This window comes from Podarcis pityusensis (genome assembly GCF_964106645.2).
Source record: "Podarcis pityusensis genome assembly, chromosome: 8".
Classification (NCBI taxonomy): domain Eukaryota; kingdom Metazoa; phylum Chordata; class Lepidosauria; order Squamata; family Lacertidae; genus Podarcis; species Podarcis pityusensis.
The window spans coordinates 46511624-46535592 of NC_138033.1; the positions used below are offsets into that span (position 1 = coordinate 46511624).

At 41.8% G+C, this 23969-nt stretch overlaps 1 protein-coding gene and 1 long non-coding RNA gene across 5 annotated transcripts in view; one reads left to right on the plus strand and one right to left on the minus strand.

The window, feature by feature from the left end:
• The window catches only part of LOC308484010, a 29429-nt gene extending 9626 nt beyond the window's left edge, over positions 1-19803 (plus strand). Inside the window, exons 2-3 of the long non-coding RNA XR_013989866.1 lie at positions 18966-19029; positions 19578-19803. This is a non-coding gene — a long non-coding RNA (uncharacterized lncRNA). The remainder of the gene's footprint in view (positions 1-18965; positions 19030-19577) is intronic.
• The window catches only part of NUTF2 (nuclear transport factor 2), a 28511-nt gene extending 5085 nt beyond the window's left edge, over positions 1-23426 (minus strand). The window contains exons 1-6 of one of the 4 annotated variants that reach the window (XM_081018474.1): positions 23272-23416; positions 20053-20170; positions 17715-17867; positions 12028-12152; positions 2206-2277; positions 587-685 (exon numbers count right to left, since the gene is read on the minus strand). In XM_081018474.1, the coding sequence (XP_080874600.1) occupies positions 587-685; positions 2206-2277; positions 12028-12126 (270 nt within the window). In that variant the 5' untranslated portion in view covers positions 12127-12152; positions 17715-17867; positions 20053-20170; positions 23272-23416. Of the gene's footprint in view, positions 1-586; positions 686-2205; positions 2278-12027; positions 12153-17714; positions 17868-20052; positions 20171-23271 lie in introns of all 4 variants that reach the window. The other 3 variants (XM_081018471.1, XM_081018473.1, XM_081018472.1) reach the window with 3 other exon arrangements.
• Between the last annotated feature and the right edge of the window lie 543 nt (positions 23427-23969).

Consider the following 23969-nt stretch of genomic DNA (forward strand, 5'->3'; position numbering starts at 1 on the left):
TTCTTGAATCGGCTCCCAAACGCTGCAAACCCAGAAGTAAGTGTTCCAGTTTGCGAACGTTTTCCAGAAGCCGAATGTCCAACGCAGCTTCCACTTGAGTGCAGGAAACTTCTGCAGCCAATCAGACGTCGTGCCTTGGTTTTCGCATGGTTTCAGGAGTCGAACAGACTCCTGCAACAGATTAAGTTTGAGAACCAAGGTACCACTGTATTAGAGGGGAGGGACGGGGACCCCTCTGAGAAAGAGCCCTGGTCATTCAGCTTCCATGACCCAAGCAAAAGTAGGTCTGTTCACTTGCAGTGCTAGAACAACCTGCTCTAATGGATTAGACCTGTTTCAGATGTAATTGTCAAACTGTGGTTTGGCAGTCATGAACAGGCTTTGGGCTCAAACACACCTACTCCCCCTCTCCTCTTTGTGCTCTAATTCTCTCCCTCCTTGGTTTGAGCAAACCATAGAGTGGGGGTGAGGGAGGCAGAGAACATGTGAGCCCAAACTCACTTGCAGTGGCTAAACCCTGAACCGGTTCTGAAATTGGACTCCAACTATTCCTTTCACAGGACCAAAAGTTGAAAAAAGCACTTACCTTAAGCTGCCCAACTACCATACTGAGTATACAGCTGTCAGGCGTGGGCTGATGGTCTTGCGCTGTGATACTGTGCTGTATTTTCTGAAAGGGAAGGCTCTGCAAGCAGAAAGAGAAAAAAATGTAAAGTTTTGCTTAAAATTTTTATGGTTAATCTCATCTGTGAAGCAATCTGTGGCACCAAGCCAGGTTCTTAGGTGTTGAATTCTGAAAATGCAAGCACCCTAAAATGTATTCATTCAATCGCTGACCAGTTTTTTGTTTAAAACAACATGTGAAAGGTCAAGCCAGGCTCCCACATTTTTGGTCATCATGGTAAGCATGTTGCTGCTTTCTTGTAAGCAATTCCTCCCAACCTTGCAGCTGCGAGGCAGTAATTGTACTAGCAGTTTCATGGTGATTCCCACCTCCTCCCTCCCCTGATCCAAGGGAAGCTGATGTGTGTTTAAGCTGCTGCTGCTGCACTTAAGCTGCACAGCCAACAAGCCACCCTCCCACCTTATTTCCAGCTCTAAACTTGGAGCTGGGGAGGGGAGCAAGGAATTATTCCAGACCTTGTATAGAGTGTCATGTGAAATCAACAACATAGGAAAGTGCAGTCATATTTTTTGGTCTATTAAGATTAGGCAAAAATTGTGGACCTCTGAATTCAGCCCTGTTAAGGAGAAACTCACCTATTCCAAAGGGTGTTTCTTTTGAGCTCCATTGCTGTTCTCATTCTGGACAGAGTACACACAAAACAAGGAAAGAGAACCTGTAGCCTCCAGATGTTATAGATAATAAGTCTGGTTGTTCATTATCATGCTGACTGAGGCCAACAGGCATTCAGCAACATGTAGATGGTTGCCAGAGACTACCATTGCCTCTCACTTAGGAGAAGCTTTATCCTGAGACAATTAGCATGTTATAATCCCAGAAACTGTTGCAAGGCTGTATCTGCTCTCAGTATACAATATAGACATGTGTGCAAAATAAAAGACACTGTATAATCACTTATTGTTGTTGTATACTTAAAAACTTAAAACCATCTTTACAAGCATCTGGAGGGCTACAGGTTCACCACCCCTGCTTTATATAGACTGCAACCACGATGAAAGAGGATGCAACTGTGCTGTCTGGAACACATGCAAATAAGGTTTTGTATAGCTAGGTGGCTAACAGACTGAGCCACCAATCAGGATGCCCTGGGCCTTCATCTGCTTGGAACTCAAGAGATAGCCTTAGGCTAGACACACCTCCTCAGACTTCATCTGCAGTCTGGAGATAATAAAACTGAACCACTTTACTGAGTTAGCACTAGAACAAAATAATGCATGTGAAGCACTTTGAACATTCAAGTACACTATATAAATCTAAGGGTGTGTTTTTTCATCCTCACTATCACTGAGTCCAATGGGACTTACTTCCTAAGTTAACTGTGCTTTACATTTCTGGAACTGAAATCAGTACAATTTCAGACAGGCAGATTAGAAATACAAAAGGGTGCAGTCTAAACCTGCTTCCTATAAATAATACAACAGAAGTAACACCAGAACTTGGCCTGCACCAAAACGCAAATCTTTCAAAAAGAATTCTGAGCTGAACAGAAATGTCCGGCAATGAAGAGCACAGGAACTTACTGAGAGTTTTTCAACAATAGCTGCTTTGCCCTGAAATTGTTGTCCTTCCCATGTAAGGCATGAGGCATCTATCTGAAATTATTAAAAGAGGAGGGAGAGGGAGACGGTAAAAATCTGCTTGGAAAAGTAAGATTTCATGTTGCATAAAGAAAACAGCAATAGTTATTAAACTCTCTCAGCTATACACAGAAATAGAGAGGAGTAAGTTTGCACCTTTTTCAGAAGGGCTAAGCACAGGCTCAGCTGAATCAGAGGTTGGCTCCATGCCAAAGACATCCAGCAAATTTTGAGTCCTAGTAGTGCACCACAGCAGGCAACATCCTCCACCCCAATCACAGACTCCTTACTTTTGGCCCATACAATAAGGCTGTATTTCGTAAGTATAGGGTATGTATTTGTTCTACGCAGCAACTATAGACCCACAGGCCACATTTTGCCTTCTAGAAGCTACTTATTGCTTGAGAGCTGTCCATCTAGGAGGTCTACAAGTTGGCCTTGCTGAACATGCCAAAAAGTGCAATTGCCAGGCCTCCCCACCTGTCAAGACCTTACCGCCAGGGTATTTAATTTGGGGAAGGCCAATTTTTTTGGTGGGGGGGGGGAGTGCAGGCCATTGGACTCTACTGCCTCAGTGCCTTCAAACTGCTTAATCCAATGCTCTCTGTCTCGGCTTGGAACAGGAAAAACTAGCAGGGTATGCATTTGTGCTGAAGAATCTTCACCCACATCTCCAGCCTCTAAGTTGGGAGGAAGCTTGGTTGCTCATCATGCTTACCACTGGACAGTGCCACACTTAAAGCTTGCCATTTAGAAAATGGGCTTTTGCTATTTTGCTAGGAAGCCAATTGGTGGGGTGGAGGAAGGCTGTGGTCTCCCATCTTTGCTCCACTCTTCCAGCCAACTACCTCTTGGTCAAAGATCTATAGTCTAACCTCTCCCTGTTCTTGGACCCTCAGCTTTCTAGCTTCCATCTACTTCAATTTATACAGCAAATCTTATAAATCTAACACCCTTTGGTAACTTATACACTATATGGGACTAGGAATGACCAAAGTCAGTCAATCACCATTTTTAAAATTGTCATTCCAATAGCTTTCATGGATTTCCCTTGTGAAGCATACACTATTAAGAACAAAAAACAGACAAAAAAGGCAGCTGTTGAGGCTCTTCATTCCCATAAAGTTTTAACAATACAGAATGATGCAAACTGTCATTCAACATGACAGTTGTTCAGAGCAGCTGCAATTCACTATTTTATCCACGAGCATTTTCCAACTGGATCTGCAATCTCTACCACCTGCCATTCTTCACCAGAACCTTTGGAAGTGAAAATTGACCCGCCAATATAAAACCAGATCACCTGCTATGAGTAGAAGTGATGTGGCCTGGGCACAGAAGTTATAAGTAGCATTTCAGACTTCCGGGGGCGGCGCGAACGGCAATGGCGGTCCTCTTCTGAATGGGAGAGGAGGCTCCGCAGACAACGGGTCGTCCGCTACGGCGAAGCAGAGACCCATTTCGGAAAACCCCAGGCAGCAAGAGCCTGGGGTCTTGAGGCTCGGTGGGCGCCTTGAGCGACCCTCCAAGCGCTAAAGGAACCCCGTAAGGGGCTCCGGAGCGTGGAGGGGGGTTGCGGCGCTGAGAGCTGCTTCACAGTCTGTGGAGCGAAGCCGCGCTGCTGCTGCCGGTGAGCGCTGATCCCTTTTCCTGTCAAATTACGGATTCGGACGAAAAAACAACTAACTTGTGAGTAAAAGACTGAATCACTTAAAATTAGAGACTTTAAAGGAAAAATCTAAATTGGCTTGAACTTGGTTGAAAGCGGAGAGACGTGGAAACAGGAAGTCCGTCTTCCGCAGCCATTGAACTTGAAAAAAGCAATCAGCTGGAGGAGTGGAGGCTGAAAGAAAGAGACTCTAAGCTTACATAGATCTAAGCATCTATTGAACTTGCATCTTAAAGTAAAGACTTTAAGCTAAAGATTTGGGATTATTACTTGCACTTGACTTTCCTCCTTTTATTGGATTACAAATTAGAAGGTGAAACCCAGAGTCAGGAGCTGCCTGAGCACTAAGAGATTGAGCTGTCAGTACTGCAGATTTGGATACTGTATATTGGAACTTGCAACAATCTGAGGGTATTGAGATCTTTTAAATTTGAAACATTCTTTTTGGAGATAAATAAGCACTGTCTGTAACAAAGTGACCATTTATAAACTCTGCTAAACATTTGTATTTGAAGGTTCCTGGACATTAAATTAGACTCTGAAAGACATCTTAAGCTCCCTCTAGAGGATTGGATTAAAACAGTGACTTTACATGTACATTTTACTTTCGATTCCCTTGTTGTTTGCTTGCTCTGGGCCTTTCCATTCCCATGGGAATAACTCAGTGTGACCTTGACTGACAGATAACGTTGGAATGAGTGGCACAAGAAAAAGAGGGAGAGTTAGACAAACAACTTTAACAACTCTAACCTCAGCCTCGCAGACACGTAGATCATCTGTACCTACTTTGCCCTCAGAAGTAGAAGTTGAAGAAGTTGCCTTGTCACAGGCAAAAGAGGGAGAGGGTGAAGCAGAGCAGTTACAATTGGAAGATATGGCCTCAGGAGTATCTGTTTCTGTTCTAGACAAAATTTTTGAAAAATTGGAAGCTTTGGACAAGAAAGTAGATGTGCAATCAGCAAAGATTGACAAAAATACAGAATGTCTAAATAAACTAACTACACAAGTGGTACAGAATACACAAGCAATCGGACAGTTAACGGAGGCCTCAGCAGAAAATCGGAAATTGGCTGAGGACACCAGACAAAAATTGGAAAATTTAGAGCAAGAGGTAAGACCACTCACTAAACAAGTTGGGGAACATCAGATATATCTTTCTATGATAGAACTGCGAAATCGTGAGAATAATTTGAGGATTAGATCATTACAAGAGGCAGAAGAAGGACATCTAACTGAGTTTTTGACCAAAGAATTCTCCAAGTTCTGGAATTTGGAAGAAAAGGACTTTAAAATTGTGTCAGCTTTCAGACTTGGAAGATTCATAAAGAAGGAGAGGCCCAGAGACTGTTTGATAACATTGAGATCAAAGGAGGAAAGGGATAAGATTTTGGGCCTACATTACGTAAAGTCACTGGAGGTTTTGGATAGAAGAATTGAAATCTATAAAGATATCCCAAGACAACTGCTGGATCTTAGAGCCGCCTATTCTGAACTTGCTAAACTACTAAGGAGCAACGCAATTCCATTTAGGTGGGAATTTCCCCAAGGAATATCTTTTACCTTTAGAGGGAGAAAGGTCAAAGTAAGAACACTGGAAGAGAGAGACAAATTTTTGGCTACATACGGAGAGGATCTTCAAAAAGGAATTGAACTACCTTCTGGGCCTGGGGCAACGCCAGTATCAATACCAGCACCTGGGGAACCTGAAGATTCAGAGAAGATACCACCCCTGGAGAAATAACCAGATTGATCCAGGATGTCTCTGCAACTGCTGAGTTGGAATATTAATGGTTGTAACATTCCGGAAAAAAGGAAGAAAATATTTCATATATTAAAAAAAGAACAATTGGACATTATCTGTTTACAAGAAACACATGTGACGAGGCTCCACAGAAAAGTGTTAATAAATAAAAGATTGGGCCAGGAATTTGTATCGTCGGACAAAGTTAAGAAGAGAGGCGTGGTGATATATGCAAAAGAGAGCCTGTCACCTAAATTCCTATTTAAAGATGAGCATGGAAGAATTTTGGCTATTGAGATACAATATCAAGGAGAGAAACTGTTGATATTAGGAATCTATGCACCTAATGAAGGGAAATCGGAATTTTACAAGAAGCTGCAGGAGACAATGCTGGACTATCTGGACTACAACAACATCATAATGATGGGAGATATGAATGGGGTCGTATCAACTAACATGGACAAGTCACAAAGTCAAAATGTTACAAAAGACGGCAGACTACCTAAAACCTTCTTTGAAATGACTGACAATATGGATTTGATTGACATTTGGAGGACAAAGAACCCACTAGGAAGAGAGGGAACATTCTTTTCTGAAGCCCAACTGACCTGGACAAGAATCGACCAAATATGGATTTCTAGAGGCCTGGCACCTAAGGTCAGAAAAGTGGAAATCTGCCCAAAGACCTGTTCCGACCATAATGCAGTAAAGATGGATATGACACTATTACCAACTGGATCCTTTAGATGGAAGATGAATGACAATTTGTTTAGAGATCAGGAAATTACCAAGAAGGCCCAAAAAGTTTTGAAGGACTACTTTGAGATAAACATGAACAATATGGTGGAAAAAAGAATAATCTGGGACGCAAGCAAAGCTGTAATGAGGGGATTCTTGATACAACAGAACGCAGTAAAGAAAAGAACACAAAATGAGAAAAAAGATAAGATTTTGGATAAAATAAAAGAATTAGAGAAGAAATTAAGAGTGAATCCGAAGTCACAGCCAAATCTGAGAGAAATTAAACTTTATCAAACACAATATTCTAAATTGATAAATCAGGAAATTGAATGGAAGGTTAAATTAATGAAACAAAAAACGTTTGAGTCGGCGAATAAATGTGGAAAACTGCTAGCTTGGCAGTTGAAGAGAAGACAAAGATTAAATACTGTTACAAATTTAGAGGTTGATGGAAAAAACATCCAGAATCCAGTGGATATCAGAAAGTGTTTCCAGAGATACTTCAAAAAATTATACACCCAAGGGCCGCAAGACGATGTTGAGATTAAACAATTTTTGGCAAAAAACGGACTATCTAAATTGTCACAAGAAAATAGGACAATCCTGAATTCTAAAATAACACGACAGGAGATCGAACAAGCCATCCAGAACATGCAACTTGGCAAATCTCCAGGACCAGATGGGCTGACCTCCAAGTACTATAAGACATTAAAAGACTATTTGATACAACCTTTGATGGAGGTCAGCAATGAAATTATGGAGGGGAGGAGGGCACCGGAGTCGTGGAAGGAAGCGTTCATCACATTAATACCAAAGTCGGAAGCTGAAAAGACACAACTCAAGAACTACCGTCCCATCTCTCTTTTAAATGTGGATTACAAAATATTTGCAGACATTTTGGCAAATAGATTTAAAAAAGTTTTAAATGAAGTAATTCACAAGGACCAGGCCGGCTTTCTCCCAGGTAGACATCTGTTTGCTAATACAAGGAACATTATTGACATTTTGGAACTTTTGCAAACAGATATAAATACAAAAGCAGTTTTAATTTTTATAGACGCGGAGAAGGCCTTTGACAATATCTCCTGGAAATTTATGATGGGAAATTTAAAAGAGATGGGAGTGGGACGGGGTTTTGAGAATGGGATTGAGGCGATATATTCAGAACAGAAAGCTAAACTGATAGTTAATAATGTGGTTACAGAAGAGTTTAAAATTGAAAAAGGGACACGACAAGGTTGCCCTATTTCCCCTTTGTTATTCATTTCGGTTCTGGAAGTGCTATTGAACATGATCAGAGGGGATCGGTTGGTGGAAGGAATTCAGGTCGGTCAGAAACAATATAAATTAAAAGCTTTCGCAGATGACCTGGTTTTGACCTTGCAGAAGCCAGAGCCCAGTACGAAAAGAGTATTACAACTGATTAATGACTTTGGTCGGGTGGCTGGATTTAAACTAAATAAACAGAAAACTAAGGTTTTGGGGAAAAATTTGACTGATACAGAGTCAGAACGGTTTCAGAATGAGATGGAACTTAATGTGGTTAAAAAAGTAAAATACCTAGGGGTAAACATAACAGCAAAAAATCTAAGTCTATTTAAGGACAATTATGAAAAATGCTGGACAGAAATTAAGAGAGACCTAGATAGTTGGTCAAAATTGAAACTTTCTTTGTTAGGCCGAATTGCTGCTATCAAGATGAATGTATTGCCAAGGATGTTGTTTTTATTTCAAACACTTTAGGTTTTGGACAAAACGGAGTGCTTTCAGAAGTGGCAGAGAGACATTTCTAAGTTTGTCTGGCAGGGCAAAAAGCCCAGAATTAAGTTTAAGATATTAACCGATGCAAAACAAAGAGGGGGCTTCGCCCTGCCAGACTTAAAGTTGTATTATGAAGCCGCAGCGTTCTGCTGGCTAAAAGACTGGCTACTTCTTGAAGACACTGATGTGTTAGATTTGGAAGGGTTTAACAATGCCTTTGGATGGCATGCATATTTATGGTATGACAAGGTTAAAGCAAATAAGGCCTTTAAAAACCATATTGTCAGAAAATCATTGTTTAATGTCTGGACAAAATATAAAGACTTGCTGGAAAATAAAACACCAAGGTGGCTTTCACCTCTGGAAGCCAAGGCCCGAAAAAGACCCAATATGGAGGCTAAATGGCCAAAATATTGGGAAATACTAGAAAAGGATGGAGACAATTGGAAATTGCAGAGTTTGGAGAAAATGAAAGACAAAGTGCGAGATTGGTTACATTACGCTCAGATTAAAGAAGTTTTTAAAAATGATAAGAAACTAGGGTTCCAGGCGGAGAAATCGAAATTAGAAACAGAATTGTTAGAACCAAAGATTAAGGTACTTTCAAGGATGTATAACTTGCTGTTGAAATGGAATACACAAGATGAAACGGTTAAATCGGCTATGATAAGGTGGGCACAGGACATTGGGCATAATATCATGTTTGAGGACTGGGAGAGGTTGTGGAGTAATGGATTGAAATTTACTGCATGTAACGCTCTGAAAGAAAATGTAATGAAAATGATTTATAGATGGTACATGACCCCAGTCAAACTTGCCAAAATTTACCACCTGTCTGATAATAAGTGTTGGAAATGTAAAGAGTGCGAGGGAACGTTCTTTCACCTCTGGTGGACTTGCCCTAAAGTGAAGGCGTTCTGGGAAATGATTTATAATGAATTGAAAAAGGTATTTAAATATACCTTCACTAAGAAGCCAGAGGCTTTCCTTTTGGGTATTGTCGGCCAAGGGGTGGCAAAGAAGGACCAGACATTTTTTATGTATGCAACAACAGCAGCAAGGATACTTCTCGCAAAACATCGGAAAACTCAAGATCTACCCACACTGGAAGAATGGCAGATACAACTGATAGACTACATGGAACTGGCTGAAATGACCGGCAGAATCCGTGACCTGGGAGAAGAGAGGATTGAGGAGGATTGGAAGAAATTTAAGAACTATTTACAAAAGCATTGTAATTTGAGTGAATGCTAAATAAGATGCTAGATTAAAATAACTGAGCACCACTAAATTTAGAAGTTTTTAAGAAAATAAGTAAGACTGTGAAAATTTAGCTCCTTTCGAGAATTATAAGATTATGAAATATAGAAGGGATATAAGAATTTAAATAAGATGATAAATTGCTGACAAAATGTTACAACGATGAAAGTGGGAGCGGGAGATGTGAGGAAGTCCAAAGAAAATGTGAAACTATGTTAATATAAATGTTATATTGTTTATTATGTTTACTCTTATTGTAAAACCCAATAAATTGCTTTAAAAAAAAAAAAATATAAGTAGCATTTCATTCTCACATAAGTTGTCCAATATGCTTAGCAATCATCCATGTTTCAATATGGTCAGAAGTCAAATTCTAGCAAAAATGCCATTTTTAATTCCCTCCAGAAAAATAATTGTTAGACAAAGGAAGAATTTTCCACTTTGTTCCCTGGCTTTCTTTGCTTTTAGGTACTCAAACCTTAAAAATTCTGAAAATCCATTTCAATTTATCCCATGAATAGTGCTAGAGTATGGACGGCATCTAGTAATAGCAAAGTATGAATGCTCGAGGTAAAACACATGCTTTCCTGCCAACAAAGTTTAGAGTCCTATGTGCATAAGCATCACTCTTGCATTCTGATGCATTCAGGCAGTCCCTAAATGCACTTAGTTCTCTTGAAACACTCAGGCAATGCCAAGCTAAAGGTCAGGTACAGACTCTAAGCTATATACAATGTATTGAAGTGTATTTTGAACCCTCCCCAAGTTTGCTGACAAGAACTCAGAGAAAAGACAAAAACTGCATGTGTAAAAGTTAAATCAGCACTGTGCTGCTGATCACTTTAGTCTAAGCATTACTAAGGCTTCATTTATTTGTTTCATATTAACAATTCATCCCGTATTACTGATCTGCCTAGGAGATCCTAGTTTATTTAGAAAGGCAACTGAACATCTAGAGTGGAAATGTCACCATTTATTAGAACTTTTGTTTCTCTTTGGAACAGTGGTATGGAAGGAGTGGTTGACACAGTCACCTCTCCAGCACTGCTGAACATGGTTAGACCCTGGTTTTCCAGGGAGTTGTGGGTGAAGCAGGAGGCAGTGAAAACAGACAGAGCACAAATGGTTTAATTCTCCTAACAAGCATGACTTTGTGCTGGTGAGTGTATAATCATGCCTACCACATGGCAATGAAGAATGTTTACTTCACTGCCACAATTGCATCCTCTAGTAGACATCCAGCAGAGCTTCTCAGGATGGCGAATGGGTTGGCAAAATCTACCCTTGTTGGAAATATATGAACCTACTGAGGCCTGCTGTGACACATTTTAGAGCACTTTTAAGGTAAAGTCATTGGCATTCATTCTGAATTAAACAATAATGTTTATACAGTATCAGAGAGAATGTCTGGAGCACCATTTTGTCAGATTGTGGGGCATTTATTTCAGTTGCTGCATGCTAAGAATTTGAACAAGACGCCTGAAGCTGTTCAGCCAACTAAATCTGCTCTTGATCCTGCACTTCATGCCTATAAATGCTAGGCAGCACCTGGCACGCAGAGGGAAAAACAAGCTCCACCGGTCTGTTCCTCCCTAGGTTTGAGGGCCAGAGCGTGATGGTGTCTTCACCCAGCGGTATACTGCGGAAGCAGTGGGAGTTTCACCTGTGATATACCACCAGGTGAAGGCGCCATGCTTTGGTAACCTCACATTCTTGACTCCTATAACTTGCTTTACTGTAGCTACTGTAAAATGAGGCCACTAGAACGCCGAGTGGTGCATCAAATCAAAGTCATAGAACATGTTGACCAATCAATGGGGTGGGTACTTTTCAACTGACTAGAATACCTGAGCAAGTAATTGACCTAATAAGACTGCCTATTTATAACTGTGTACAGTGGTACCTCGGGTTACATACGCTTCAGGTTACATACGCTTCAGGTTACAGACTCCACTAACCCAGAAATAGTACCTCGGGTTAAGAACTTTACTTCAGGATGAGAACAGAAATCGTGCGGCGGCAGCAGGAGGCCTCATTAGCTAAAGTGGTGCTTCAGGTTAAGAACAGTTTCAGGTGAAGAACAGACCTCCAGAACGAATTAAGTACTTAACCCAAGGTACCACTGTATGTCAGAAGCGGGAAACCTTTGGCTCATCAGATGTTGCTTAACTACAGTGTCCATCAGCTCCAGCAAGCATGGCCAATGGCCAGGAATGGTGGGAGTTGTAGTTTAGGTATATCTGGAGAGCCAAAGGTTTCCCACACCTGATGTGTATCATTTGGCAAGTGAACATGCCCTTGCCTTAATTCTCTCCCTGATAACAAAAGATTGTAACCTACTTCACAGGGCTGTTTGGAAGCCAAAATATAAAGCAGTCTGCATACTGCAAGTGCACTATAAATTGTTTTTTTTAAATTCGTACAAATGATATAGCAATAATTACAACCTCATTTCCGGAGTTCAGATGAACAGCCAGGTATCTCTGTGCAAGAGTTTGTAATGGACAAGCACATAACCGGGGAGGGGGCGTGTTGGAATAATTGAGCAATAGTTTAAAATAATCAAGAAAAATCTGTTCCAATAGCTACTTACGTATATTGCTCCTAACTGAGTCCTGTCTGTATCAAATAACTGGTAGTAATGCTGTACAAAGCTGGAACCAATCTGCTCCCAAATAGGCTTGTCTCCCATTCTGAATCCTCAGTCGGAGCCAGCAACTGAAAAAGAAAAAGCAGTGAAAACTGACAGCCCAGGGCAATGAAAGATGTAACAACACAAGTACAATAGGCTGATCTTTTACCAGAATTGTCCAAATTTTTCATTTAGCCATGATTTTCCTCCCCGAGGATTTGAGCATCACACTACAGAGAACTTTTTCCAGTTTACATTGCTGTAGTGCAGCAGCCTGACTGCATCATATTTAGGCACCAGCATTGAGGCACTCCTTGGTTCATACCATGACACAGAGAAAAAGAAAACTATGGCTCTTAAAAGCATGAAAAGTCTGCTCTGTAGCAGTACCCTCCTCTTTTGAGCATTTTTGGCCAACATACAACAACCAAAATTAGAACTCAGAATCCAGAAATGTATCATACAAACTAGTGACATCAAATTGTTTAGTTGTATTAATACAGATGTGAAATTCTCCACGCATTTGAAACAAGCAGCAAACATTCTCAGCTCAGTTGGTAGAGCATGAGACTCTAAATCTCAGTATCATGGGTTTGAGCCCCACACTGGGCAAAAGGATTTGTGTACTGCAGGAAGTTGGACTAGATGACCCCTGTGGTTCCTTCCAACTCTACAATTATACAGTTCTATGATTCTATTACCAAGTGTCAACCCGTTGCTCACATATGTCACCAAAGCACCTTCAACCACTCATCTTGGCTAACTTGAAGCTGGGGTAGGCTGCCAAAATTGTGCTGTGTTGTAAAAGTACAGTAGTGTGCTCAAAGCTTTCTCTGTCCTGTGTCCTTAAAAGGCTCATATACAGGAGTCACTCTTTTTCCTTTTTTTCCAGCCTTGACAGCCAAGCAAAATCAATTTGTGCCACAACCCTGGCCTCCAAGGAAGAGGACAGGGCCTTCTCTGACATCATGTTGAGCTCAGGGTCAGATGAAACCACAGGGGTAGAGCCTCTGCCCTTCTCCACCTCAGCAATCAGCTGGGGCTCATCCCTGCTGCTCTGAGTCACATATATACAGAAACAGCAGTAATATGTCTCACTGCTTTCTGAGTACCTGGAGAAGTAAGAAAACTCTCCCTCATGCTGCACTGAATTCAGGCACATTAAAAAAGCAACAGAACTTATTTGGGAGCATCCAAAGCTTCCTTCCACCAGGTCAAATTATCTAGCCCAAAATTGTCTTCTTGGACTTCCGGGTTAGCGCCATCGGCGAATGGCGGAGTTCCTCCGACCGGAGGAACTAGCTCCGTGGAAACTGGGTCTTCCCGCCGCGGCGAAGATGGGGACCCGCTAGAAATCCCAGGCAGAGGAAGCCTGGGAACGTGGGGTTCGGCAGGGCACCAGGAGCGCCCCCCCTACTCATGGGGAACCCCTTTCTGGGATTCCGGAGTGAAGTGGGGTGAGTGGCACGGTGCTGCGAACTGACTGCTACTTTCACGGAGTGAAGCCGCACAGCCATCGCCGGAGAGCGCTAACTTTTTCCTGTGGACAATTGGATTTAAAACAAGTACCCGTGAGTAGAAACGGAAAATTGGATCAAGAAATATCTTAATTTGACATCGAAGCGGGAAGGCTCAAAACAGGAAGTCCGCCTTCCGCTTTTTGTATATAGACTGAAGCAAAAACCTTATAAGCTAAAGCCTGGAAAGTCGTTAAAAAAGCCAAAATTTCCTTCATTTATAACTACTGAAACCCCCTTGGAAGCAGGAGAAAAGGGGGAGGGGGAATTTTGTGTAACGCCTGCAGGAGAGGGAGTGAAGAAAGATAAGTTTCCACCGTCTCTAACCTGGGAACGGGGTGTCAGAGACAGAAATTGTTTGAGAGGTTCGTTGACTGTGAATGGAATACTTTGACAGATAGCTAAAGAAGAGAAATAAACTGATTCCAATGTTGCCTTTTGCATCCTAAAGAAACAAAATATCTGAAAAATGAAAGTAGTTTTCCTTTGTTGGACTTGCCTTAAAAAGATGGATACAAATAGAAATTGTCTCCTCTAGAGGGAGCTTGCTAAATTGTTGCTGCAGTCTACTTGAGGAATCCACAGCTGTGAGATTAGGATTGTGGGATTAGTCCTTTTGACCTTGACTAAATATGAGCTGGAAGGAAGTTTTGGTGCTTGCTTTATGCAAGACAAATGCTTTGTTGGAACAGATGCATGAGAAGATGGATTTGATGAATGAAAAAATGGATTTGATGACTGTTGTGGCCAATAACTGTGGACAAATAGTGAATAGTGATATAGAAACCATCCAGGGTCCAACTCAGGAACCTGTATTGATTGGGCAAGTGCAGAAGATAATGGAGGAGGCTGTGGCTGCACCCCAAATAATACAAATGGAGAGGCCCAAGGCCCTACAGAAGCATAAGCCGCTGTTTTTTGAAGATTGAAGTTGGAGTGGGCCAGGGGGAGTCTGGAGCTGAGGAGGCTCTTAACTTTGGAGAGACTTCGAAATATGCTCGTAAACATTTTTTGGATTATATTGATGACTGTGGGGAGTGGGACTGTGGGGAATGGGCTGGTTTGATGAAGGGAGACGGAGATAATTTTGGGTTGGAACCCCCCAGAGACCTACTCCTCAATGAGAAAGGAAAGAAATTAAGAAAGAGACCAACAAAAGACAAGGAAAAGTGCAAATATAAACAAGAAGAAGAAAATCTGCAGAAGGGACATGGAAGAAACTTAAGGGCCTCGGACATAAGACTTCCAGGTTGATGGACTAGATGGAATGGACAGTAAGGACGGACTCGACCCGAGACCAGGAAGAAGAGACGCTGGATGAAGATTGGAAGAAAATTTATAAAGAAAAATTTTTTATTTAGGGAATTAGTCTAAAACTAATGATATTAGGGAAAATGTTGGAATGAAACTATATGACTCTAGTAGAAATGATATCAGGAGTTATGTATAACTGAGTATTAAGTTTCAAGCTTTAAGGTATTTTATGGTAAGAAAAAGTTAAATAAATTAAGGCAATTTGAATAACAGAATATGGGGAAAGATGGAAAGGATCTGTCGAGTTAATTAATAGGTTAAATTGTTAAGATAAATTATTTAATAATAATTGAGAAAGATGGAAAGAATTTGCTGAAATAACTAACTAAACTAGAATACAAAAAGGGAGGTGTGAGGAGGTCAACGAAACAAGCAAATGGAAGTTAAAGATATGTAATGTGGGATTTGTGGTTTTTTTCTTCCTTTTTTGTTTTTTTTTTGCTGTATTGTTGTATTGATCTTATGTTTTGCGTTTTTTCCTCTTTTTATGCATTGTAGTGTTGTTTTTTATTTTTTCTTTCCTTTCTGTAATTCTGAAATTATTAATAAATATTATTTTAAAAAAAATTGTCTTCTTGGATTTTCCCTGAACTCTAATATTCAGGAGGGAAGGAAGTCTTCCTGGTGCTGTGCTCATACCAAAAGCAAGCTGGAAAGTATATTGGGGGTGGAGGCTATAGCTCTTGAAGACAGTGTAGAAAAAGAGAGCATTTCTTTGCACTCTCCATGCCATAGATACTTGTTATATTTCCCCTGCCTATCACATTTTCCCTGTCTTTTCTATAATGCTAGATATTGTAAAGGAAGGAAGCCCAATAACAACTGCATTACTGAAATATAGTGCAGTGCTCTGGAAATCTGCCCAGCCTAATAGCAAGAACAAAAGGTGACAGAACACTTGTATGCCCCAATTTTCTATGATAAAGCAGAGCCAAACACAGATGATCATAGGAGTCCATTCACTATCTATTTGCAAGACTGTTCCAACTTACAATTCTGTATCACCAGTTTGGGCATCACTTTCCTTCTGTTGACTTAGATCAACAACTTCCTACAATGTAAACTTCAAGGCAAAACTTTAAGAGTGAGGGGGAACTATGCATTCTTCTGAATGGCAGCAAACAGAAACACACCTATTTATCGTGTAAGCAGATCTCTAAAGTTGCAAGGTACCGTATTTTTCGCACCATAGGACGCACCGGACAATAGGACGCACTTTGTTTTAGAGGGGGGAGAACAAGAAAAAAAATTCTCCCCCTCTCTGCCCAGCGCCCCTTCAGCGAAGCAGCAGGAGGCGCTGCGCAGAGAGGGGGAGAACTTTCCCCCTCTTGTTTTCCCGCTCTAAAACAAGGTGCCGTTCAGGCGGCTACCTTGGAAGCCTGGGGAGCGAGAGGGGTCGGTGTGCACTGACTCCTCTCGCTCTCCAGGCTTCAGGTTCCTTTCGACCTGCTCTTTGGGGCTGGCGGGGGGAAGCCCACCACCAGCCCCAAAGAGCAGGTCAGGGAGCAGCGGAAAGGCGCAGCGGAGAGGCTCCTGCCATAGCCGCGCGTCACCTCTCCAGCCGGGAGAGGGTCGCAGGGGGCTTCTTTAGCCCCGCGCGCGCTCTCCCGGCTGGAGAGGTGACGCGCGGCTATAGAGGCTCCTGCCATAGCCGCGCGTCACCTCTCCAGCCAGGAGAGGGTCGCGGGGGGCTGCTTTAGCCCCGTGCGCGCTCTCCTGGCTGGAGAGGTGACACGCGGCTATAGAGGCTCCTGCCATAGCCGCGTGTCACCTCTCCAGCCGGGAGAGGGTCGCGGGGCTATGGCGTCTTCGCTCCATAGGATGCACACACATTTCCCCTTCATTTTTGAAGGGGAAAAAGTGCGTCCTATAGAGCGGAAAATACGGTAGATGAACGGAAGATCAAGGTAGATAACTCTCCAAAGAGGATATTATGGTTTGGCTGATTAGCATGGGTAGCCTCAAGCATTTCCTACAAGACCACCAAAGCCATTTAAAGTGCTTGATAAGAGAAAAGGATAAAGGACCAATTATTCTAGGAAGACATGCACAAAACATTTAGATAGGTCTAATGTTGATAAATGTTTGAGGCATAAATGGAACAAAGTAGAAAGCTAGAGAGACTGATGAGAGAAAGCTCAGGGCAAACAGCTAAACTGTCCAATGTTTTCTGAGAGCAACTACACACAGCTTGACTTGCACATTCATTTTAATCTGGGATTAATTTGACCATGGAAACATGGTCAGTCAGTTCTGAGGTGGTGTTCGGAGTTTCTGAATAGACATCTATTCTTTAAAATCCTACATAAATCCAAATTGAGAGCCAGCATGAGATTTGTAGGCATTTGGGCAACCAATTAACCAAGCTTTCTCCCACCCTGGAATAGATAAATATCAACATCAGCTAAAAATTCAGCAGTGAAGGGAAACCAAGACCTATTGGTAAAGCTAGCACACGGGGTGGGAGTGGGGAACCATGAAAGTATCTGAGCAGACTGAAAATAGTATCCTAACTTGTAACTAAAAAAATAATTCCTATGGGTCAGGGATGGTGAATATGTGGTACTTCAGATGTTGTTGGACTACAATTCCCATCATCCTTTACCATTGACCACGTTAGCCAATAACATATGGAAAACCACAGGCTTCCCAGCCCTGCTCTAGACAATGCTTTGACAAGCTTCAGCCCATAATAGAAGCAATTTGCTCATCTCTTGCAATGTAACTGTGCTCCCTTCTTGAATGAAGAGCTTTCCTAATTTATTTTGATTAATCCATGTACCAAACACAATATCCAAGTGTTCTCAACTGCCTCACCTCTATCAGTCTCTCTTGTCTTCTGTACAGTTGCCAGATAGTTCTAAGATGTTTTAGCTGATTTCTGGGAGCCTGTTACTGGATGGTTTATTAGTTTCTGGTTTAGATTATTGACGTACTTTGTTACAAACTTAATGTGGCTTGCCCACAGCCCTTTGGATAGAAAAAAAGAAAAGAAGAAACCTTAATGGTATAAATCTACTATTACTTCTCTTTTTAATTTTGGTTCTTGAATAGCAGTTAAAGGTCAGTTTGCAGAGTAGGCCAACAACTTTAACACTTTTCCCTAGGAGCAATGCAGATTGTTATTACTACAATAACTCCTTGATTCTTACCAGGAGGTGGACCCAACATGTCAGGCACTGAAAACATAGAGAAGTCTGATGCTTAGATCTCAAACATAACATATTTTTTTTGTTTTTAATTTACAGTCATACCTTAGGTTACAGACACTTCAGGTTGTGCGTTTTTGGGTTGTGCACCGCGCCAAACCCGGAAGTACCGGAATGGGTTACTTCCGGGTTTCGGCGCTTTGCGCAGATGCAGCGCTGCGGGTTGTGAACGTGCCTCCCGCACGGATCACGTTCGCAACCCGTGTGTCCACTGTATATCTGAATTCTAAAAAAGTTTGTTCTTCTTCTTCTTCTTCTTTTTTTTAACACAAATACACATTGGTCACTTACATGATAATAAAGTGTTACTCTAATATCTAGTGCTTTTTCTCATTATGCAAACACCCATGGCCAGCGATGGGTACCTGTAGCCCTTCAAATGTTGCTGAATTACAAATCCCATCATTCTTGACTACTGGGTATGCTGCCAGGTTCTGTTGAGAATTGGGAATACAACAACATATGGAGGGCCAGGGGGTTCCTCCATCCCTAAGGTATCTTCAGCTCTCTATGCCTTTGTGGACCAGATAAGTGCCTCTTCTTACGGTATGATTCTCATTCCCTTCTACGTGTGCATTAACATTTAGGATTAATATTGCCTTGCACAAAAACACTGGCACCTTTCCTCATCATAAAATCACTTCACAATGTGGTTAAAATACATTTCAGGATTAAATGAAAATGCAACTATGAGAAGCATGCATATCTAGGGTGGGGAATATTTGTGGCTTCTTTGGCCAGACCCTTATCAATACTGATGGGGGGGGGGGACTACCAACCTGTCAATCACCTGACATAACAATGATATCAGGTGCAAAGTGCTGCTAAAATAGGATGTTCTTCTCCTTTGTATTAACAGCAGTTTGAACGGAATCCAGCTGAAGTAAGCAGGATTTAACCTAAGTTCATCAGCTGAAGAACAGGTATGCACAACCAATGCATGATTTAACACCACCCAACAAAAGATGTTACAAGTGATATCAGCTGGTGAGGGGGCTGTGCTTTGGGGGAAATGGCCTCACCAGCCAACTTGAATCCCCTGGTGAGTCAAGGTTGGCCTGTGGGCCTGAGGTTTCCTACCCTTTCTTTACAGCACCAGTAGGTTCTAAACTGCTTTTGAAACTACTATATATGCTTTTAGGGAAAAGGTGGGATGCAAATGTTATAATAAATAAAATAAGCAGTAACATGTTTGACACGAATACCCTTCTCAACCTTGCAAATAAGTCCACAAACATTAGCTCACAACATGTTTTACTACCTCTTCTGTTTATTTCTGGGCATGGTAGCATGTGCACTGACCACATATTGTTTGGATCACAGTAATGTGCTATCTATGAGGCTGCCTTTAAAGAGCTTTTCGAAACTTCAGCTGGTTCAGAACGCTGTACCTGGACTCGAGCAGGGCCTCTTATAGGGACTATGCAATACCACAAATACAATACCTTCATCACTACCAATTCATTTACAGGAACAATGCAAAAAGCCTGGGACAATATTACTTGAAGGACTGCTATCTCCAGTACGAGCTGACACGAATCTTGAGATCTTCCAAAGACACCCTTCTCAGTGGCTATACCTAAGCTTTCTCATTCTCTTCCCCAGGGAGAGCCATCTAGACCCTCTCTATGACATCCTTCCGCTGTCATATGTGTGTGTGTGTGTGTGTAATATATATATATATATATATATATACCTAAAACAGGCATTTAACTTTTGAATTAGCTATATTTTTAAATTTTTACCTTAACACGTTCAAATATAATTACTGTTTGCTGTTTTATTACTGACTAATTTTATCTGGTCTTATTTTTATTTTATTGTTAGGTTGTGGTTTTCCCCCAAACTACTGTATTTTTATTATTATAAGCCGCCTGGAGTGCTACATGTAGAAAGGCGGGATTTACACTGAAAGAAATAAATAAATAAAAGGAAAAAGAATCAACCTTTATAATGCTTCTGTGCCTGGTTGCCTGGAGGAGATTCATATTCGCCACAGGCGAGTGGCTGTTCTTTCTAAAGAGCAATAGTCCACTCAGTAGAAAACCTCAATCTCTTTCATTCCTAATGGCAGGCAAAAAGAACCACTGTTTTAATACTGTATTAAATTGAGTTAATACTGTATTGTTGATACGATAACAAGAATATAACTTTCAAGGATAAGCACAGGCTAGGGAGAAATTCAGTTTTGTAGATGTATCCATTACTGACTTGAAGCTGTTCTGCTGACATTTTGTTGACTGGAGCGTATGTTCAAGAAAAATAATTACTGTTCATTTTATTTCCTACCAATAGTACATGACATAAGCATCATCTTAAGCACTTGGATTAATCATTGTGACATCCTATAGAATCTACAAATGCTTACATTCAAATCTGTATTCATCACAGTTCTATCTACAGATAACTGCATTGTTCCTATGCACTCTCCTCCACCAATTACTCACAATACTATACCCAGTTCCACATTGCACAAGACTAAGGAGGAATGCATCACTCACTGTGGAGTTTCATCAGTTTCTTGGTTTCATTTGTACTAACAGAAATCATGAAGTAAAATTTGTAAGTTCATTTTTCAATTTTAGGAGAGCACTACATTGCAACACTGAAGGAGGAAAACTACAACATTCATAGCTATTATTTTAAATTTAAAAATCCTGCAAGGTCAATGACATGGCAGAGGCACCTATATGGGTTGGAGGTAACAGTTTCTTCATATTAAAAAAATCTTTTCTTTTTATTAAACACCTAGATGTGCAATCCTGCTCTTCAATAGTATAACAATGAAAAGCACCGCTGCCACAGCATTAATCTATTATGGATCAGCCAGCTATGTGCAGTTCATAGATTTTATTTATTTTTTAAACATGTTTGTGATTTCTGTCTCTCCAAGATTATAACTACTCAATAAAATTCCCTCCTTTTTGAACTCTGAAGAGGTAGGCTAAGATGAACTCCTCTGGAAGGCAGTTCCAGAATGTAGGGGCCATGACTAAGAAGGCCATTTCCCTGTATCTATTCTTGGATAAATGGAATATGGAGGAGTCCCTGGCAATTGTAATGGGGAAGCAGGTTAAGAGAGATGCTGGCATTCTAGGTCACTCTGGCCCCCAAACATACATGTTACATACCTATGCCTAGCATACTAGCTCTTGAAATGAACAGTCACTAATATCTTCTTAGACAACTACTATTCATTCACTAGTCACCCTTTATGGCACCTTTTCCAATAATGCCAGTTGCCTCATAAAATTAAGCAGCATATTACAACTGTATCAGGGATTAGGAATATTTTTCCTGTTGAGGGTTGCATTTCATTGGTGTAATATGATGCATGATGGTGGTAGATGGGACCTGAGCCAAAAGTGGGCAGAACTTGGTCACACAGTCAATCCAGGCACATCTCTACCTGTCCCACACTTGATGTCACATATGACAGACGTGGGGCAAGTGAACACAGTTGGAAGAAAACAGTATTGCAGAGCAAATTTGGCACACTGCCTGCAAGTTCTCCACCCCTGATTTATAGGAATACATTTTATTTCAATGCTTTACTTGTCATTCTAACACTGATGATCAGCTGACTGCTGCAGTTAAGTGGTATATACCTCAACAGACTAGAAAAGCCTTCACCAACATGATGCCATTCAAAGACTGTTAAACACCAATGTGACGCCCTTCAGAAGCAGTACCTATCTTTCCTAACTACTAGGCATGCAAGCTGAGACGTGTGCAAGCTGGGAGTCCAATATGAAGGGCACTAGGCTGGAGAACGCTGACCTAAAATATCTCATTTATCTTCCGCACTTTTAAGAATTCTCACATATCTGCTTGCTTCCTACCCCCATTCAATAAAAAAATCAAACATCTCAATATCTTGGATCCTAGAAAACTGGTGGCAATTTCTAGGCACTTGATTGGGGGGGGGGTATTTGAGATTTATATCCCAGCTTTATTTCATCATGGAAGGCAACATACATGATGGTCTCTTATCAAGGGTCTTACTAGACAAGACTGTTCTCTCATAAGCTCTCAAGGCCATGCCTTGGGACAACACTCTTCAAATCACTTAACTTTTCTCATTTTCCAGCAGATAATAATTAAGGCCAATCTACCTTGGATTTCATTAACTTGGATACTTTTGTATCATACATAGTTTTCGTCACCTTAGTTTTTTCTTTTACAAATAATTAATCTGAAACAGAAAAATTGCTGATATAAATACCCAGGTCAAAATAATATTCTTTTCTTGTTCAGAAAATTATTCAAACCTGTCCGTTCTCAAATTTAGTTTTTGATCACGAGATTTTTTTTTAAAAAAAACCTTCAAGGATTTCATCAGGTCTGTCCAATGAATGGATCAGTCTTACAAGAATGCTGGATTCACACTCACTTGGGAGTTCAAAAACAAATGACTACACTTTTGTTATTTACCTGTGGTTTTCGATATATGCTTTGTCACAGGCAACTGGAGGTAGCCCTCAGAGACCGTCAGTGAACCCCTTTAGTACATTCACTGAGAAGAAACTTCCACTCAGGTAGGTGGGACTAGGGTTGCAGCCTAAGTTTTAATGAACAAACAAATTTCGACGTGTAGGGCCTTAACGTTTTTGACAAACCTCTACTAAAACCTACTGAATATCAGATATCGGCCGATTGTAAAAAGGACGTATTGGAGCAAACCCTGTCCGAAATGCAAATAGCAATTAACAAATATAAATTTGGGGAGTTCTTTGCCCAAGGCCCCAAACTTTCAAACAGTGCGCTCCTGGTGTATCCAAGAAAGAATCAAGAAGCACGTAATGGAGAAAGCGCACACGTGGGAAAGGGTGGACACATTCACACATGCACACCCACATGGGTTTATCACACCCCCCCCAATGCGTGGAGAGTCTTAAACGACCCCATGCTATTAATCACTAGCAAACAGGGAGGGGAAGGAGAAGCAACAGAATTCAGTAGTAACTCAGGAACACACCCTTATCCTCGCCCTTCCCCAACTCCTAAGGCCTCGAAGCAGCCGAAGAGAGAGGCGGGCGGGCGGGCCGGCAAACAGGCGGACAGCGCCCAGGCCCAGCACAGGAGTTTGAGAGGCGGGAAAGAAGCCCCGCTGCTTCTATGTCTTTCACTTCAGGTTTCCACCTCAGGCGCCTCGCAGTACTCACCTCGCAAGCTCCCCCTCGGCTAATGGCGGCGGCGGCGGCGGCAGCAGAGGCGGCGGCCCCGAGTGCGGCCCGAACCCACTCAGCGCTCCCTCTCTCCGCGCTTCGCCCGCCCTCCCCGCCTCTTCCGGCCACGCCCTCTGGCGCGCGCGCGCCAGCCATGCTGGGAAAAAGAGTTCCACCCGCAGCCCTTCGACTCCGGGACGCCTCTGAAAAAGGGGGAGCACTACAACTCCCAGCATACAACGCGCGGCAGGCTCTCGGGGCAAAGCATTGTGGGGGTTTGTTTTGTTTTAAAACGGTTTGTGCACGCAAAAAACGGAGGGCGACGCCCTTCTGAAGCACCAGATTTACTCGCTTGCTTGTTTGACTTATATAACGCCCTTCATCGTAAGATCTCAGGGCGGTTCACACGATAAACCTGCGGGATGCAGGCAGGATAGCTTTGCTGAGAGCGAACACCTTCCGTAGCATACATTTTGCCACATGCAGCATGGGGTTAATGGCAGATGCCGTGCTTACAGATGCCCCGCATCCATCTCTGGCAATCTCCCGCCACATAGGATCAGGGGTGGGAACATCTCCGCCGAGCCTACTGGACAGCAGCTGTCAGCCAGAGCAGACGCACGCTATGTCATAGTAGTTCAGGAATGGCAACTTAATATGTTCAGACAAGGTGAACAGTGCTTTATTTGCGCCAC